Source organism: Puccinia triticina, chromosome 8A, assembly GCF_026914185.1.
Source record: "Puccinia triticina chromosome 8A, complete sequence".
Taxonomy (NCBI): domain Eukaryota; kingdom Fungi; phylum Basidiomycota; class Pucciniomycetes; order Pucciniales; family Pucciniaceae; genus Puccinia; species Puccinia triticina.
Genome location: NC_070565.1, coordinates 4,891,805 through 4,893,551, shown reverse-complemented (window position 1 = coordinate 4,893,551; position 1,747 = coordinate 4,891,805). Strand labels below are relative to the sequence as shown.

The 1,747-nt window shown below is 43.7% G+C and overlaps 1 protein-coding gene across 1 annotated transcript; it reads right to left on the bottom strand.

Moving 5' to 3' along the window:
• Positions 1-610: 610 nt before the first annotated feature.
• On the bottom strand, positions 611-963 carry PtA15_8A509 (uncharacterized protein; the record flags this gene model as incomplete). Its single annotated transcript, XM_053171947.1, has 2 exons — positions 611-892; positions 961-963. 2 exons carry the CDS (start codon positions 961-963, stop codon positions 611-613), a joined length of 285 nt encoding a protein of 94 aa, XP_053023160.1.
• Positions 964-1,747: the final 784 nt, after the last annotated feature.

Below are 1,747 nucleotides of genomic sequence, written 5' to 3'. Positions count from 1 at the left end.
TTTGGTTTTTTTTTTTGATAGACAACACAAGAGGGAAGGAAAAGGAACTTGGGCAGAGTCTGGAGGCACTACAAACTTTGAAAACAAGTGGAAGAACAAGTTAGAAACAGAAAAAACAAAAACAAAAGGGGAGTTAACAAGAAAATGAAGAGTAAACTTACAAGGTCAGGGATATCCAAGGTCATGGGTAGCCAAAAAAACGGCGCGGTTTGCGGTGAACACCCATTGGAGATTGCGGAAGAATTGGACATGGGCTTTGATCTCTTGGAGTGTTGAAGCAGGGAACTCAGTGCAGAGTTGAATAAACTCTTGAGCAATGTTGTGGAAGAGGAGGAGCAAGTCCTCTTTGTTGTAGACTTAGGTACCGTAGGGCATGGGGTGGTTGGCAACAAGAAGTCAACAGATGGCAAAGTGGTCGAATTCAATCATCTCTGCAGCAGTAGGAGCGGGAGCAGGTTGAGGCTCAGGCACGGGAGGAGCAGCCTCAGTACCACAGTCGGTAACCAGACCGAATTTGATGGGAGTACGCAGACGAGTAGGTTCTGGCGTTGGGTTTGGACAAGCGTTAAGAAGAGCCAAGCCGACTGGGATATTGGGTAAGGAGGCTTCTTCAAGAACAATAGGACGGGAAGCAGAAGAGCCGGGCTCTTTGATGGTGGCTGATGGTAGCAGGCGAGGAAGGAGGAGCCGGCCAGACAGAGGTGTTGGAAGAGGGAGGAGTCACAACAGGGGGTGAATCAGAGGAGCTAGCTTCATTGGCGGGTTCAGTTCCACAATACACCGGGCTGGGAAGACCAGGCGGAGGGAGGACAATGTGGTCTTGATCAGCGTAGGCAGGCGACCAGCGACCAGCTACCGGGTAAAAGTTTGTCCCATCTTGGACAGGGTCGGCCTGGGAAAACAAACCAGAGCATTAGTAGGGATCCTCTTTGGGGGAAACAAAGCAAGAAACAAACATACCATTGGTACATCAAAGGAATAATGAAAGTGAAGTTTGTATTTCATATGGGGACAGATGAAATACATGTGGGAAAAAGGGGCCTAAAGAGGGGCCTAGCTGACTATAGGAAACTGATGGAAAGAAAAAGAACAAAACAGAAATAGTGCCTCTTCTGGGCATGGGGAAGAATTCTAACAATTTCAAGCGCCAGCCAGCACCCCAGATCCACTGGAGTTGTATTTTGGATTTTAGCCAAATAAAAATACATTTTTTTCTTTGGCTAATAGATAAAGGAAGTGCCAAAACTCTCAAAAATTGTTGATCTCAACCATGAATGAAATACATCAAATCCATTGGCTGTATTTAACTAGGGTTAAATTTTTTAAGTGTATCCCATTTCAATTGGGATGAGATGATCTCAAGTATTCATTAATCAGCCAAAAAACTCATTTGAAAGTTGTCAGCAAGCAGCACATCTGTTGGGAAGTTTCATGCACCATTGATAGTTGTAAACTTCTGATTTATCCAACTCTGTTCTAGGGAAATAATATTTAAAATTTTACAGTGTGGTGATGTTAACCTGATATTGATTTCTAAGTAACCCAAGCAGCCACACTATGAGGTACTGATCAAAAACAAGACAAAATTATAAGGAGAAAAAAATCAGAAAATGGAAGAGAAGTGCATTTGATCTCTTAATTTAGGCTTGTTGATTCACCATCAAGTTTAGAATAGAAACTGGCCAACCAGACAGAGCTTGAAGCAAGTACACCACCACAAAAAGGATGGCAATTTGCACACATTGCC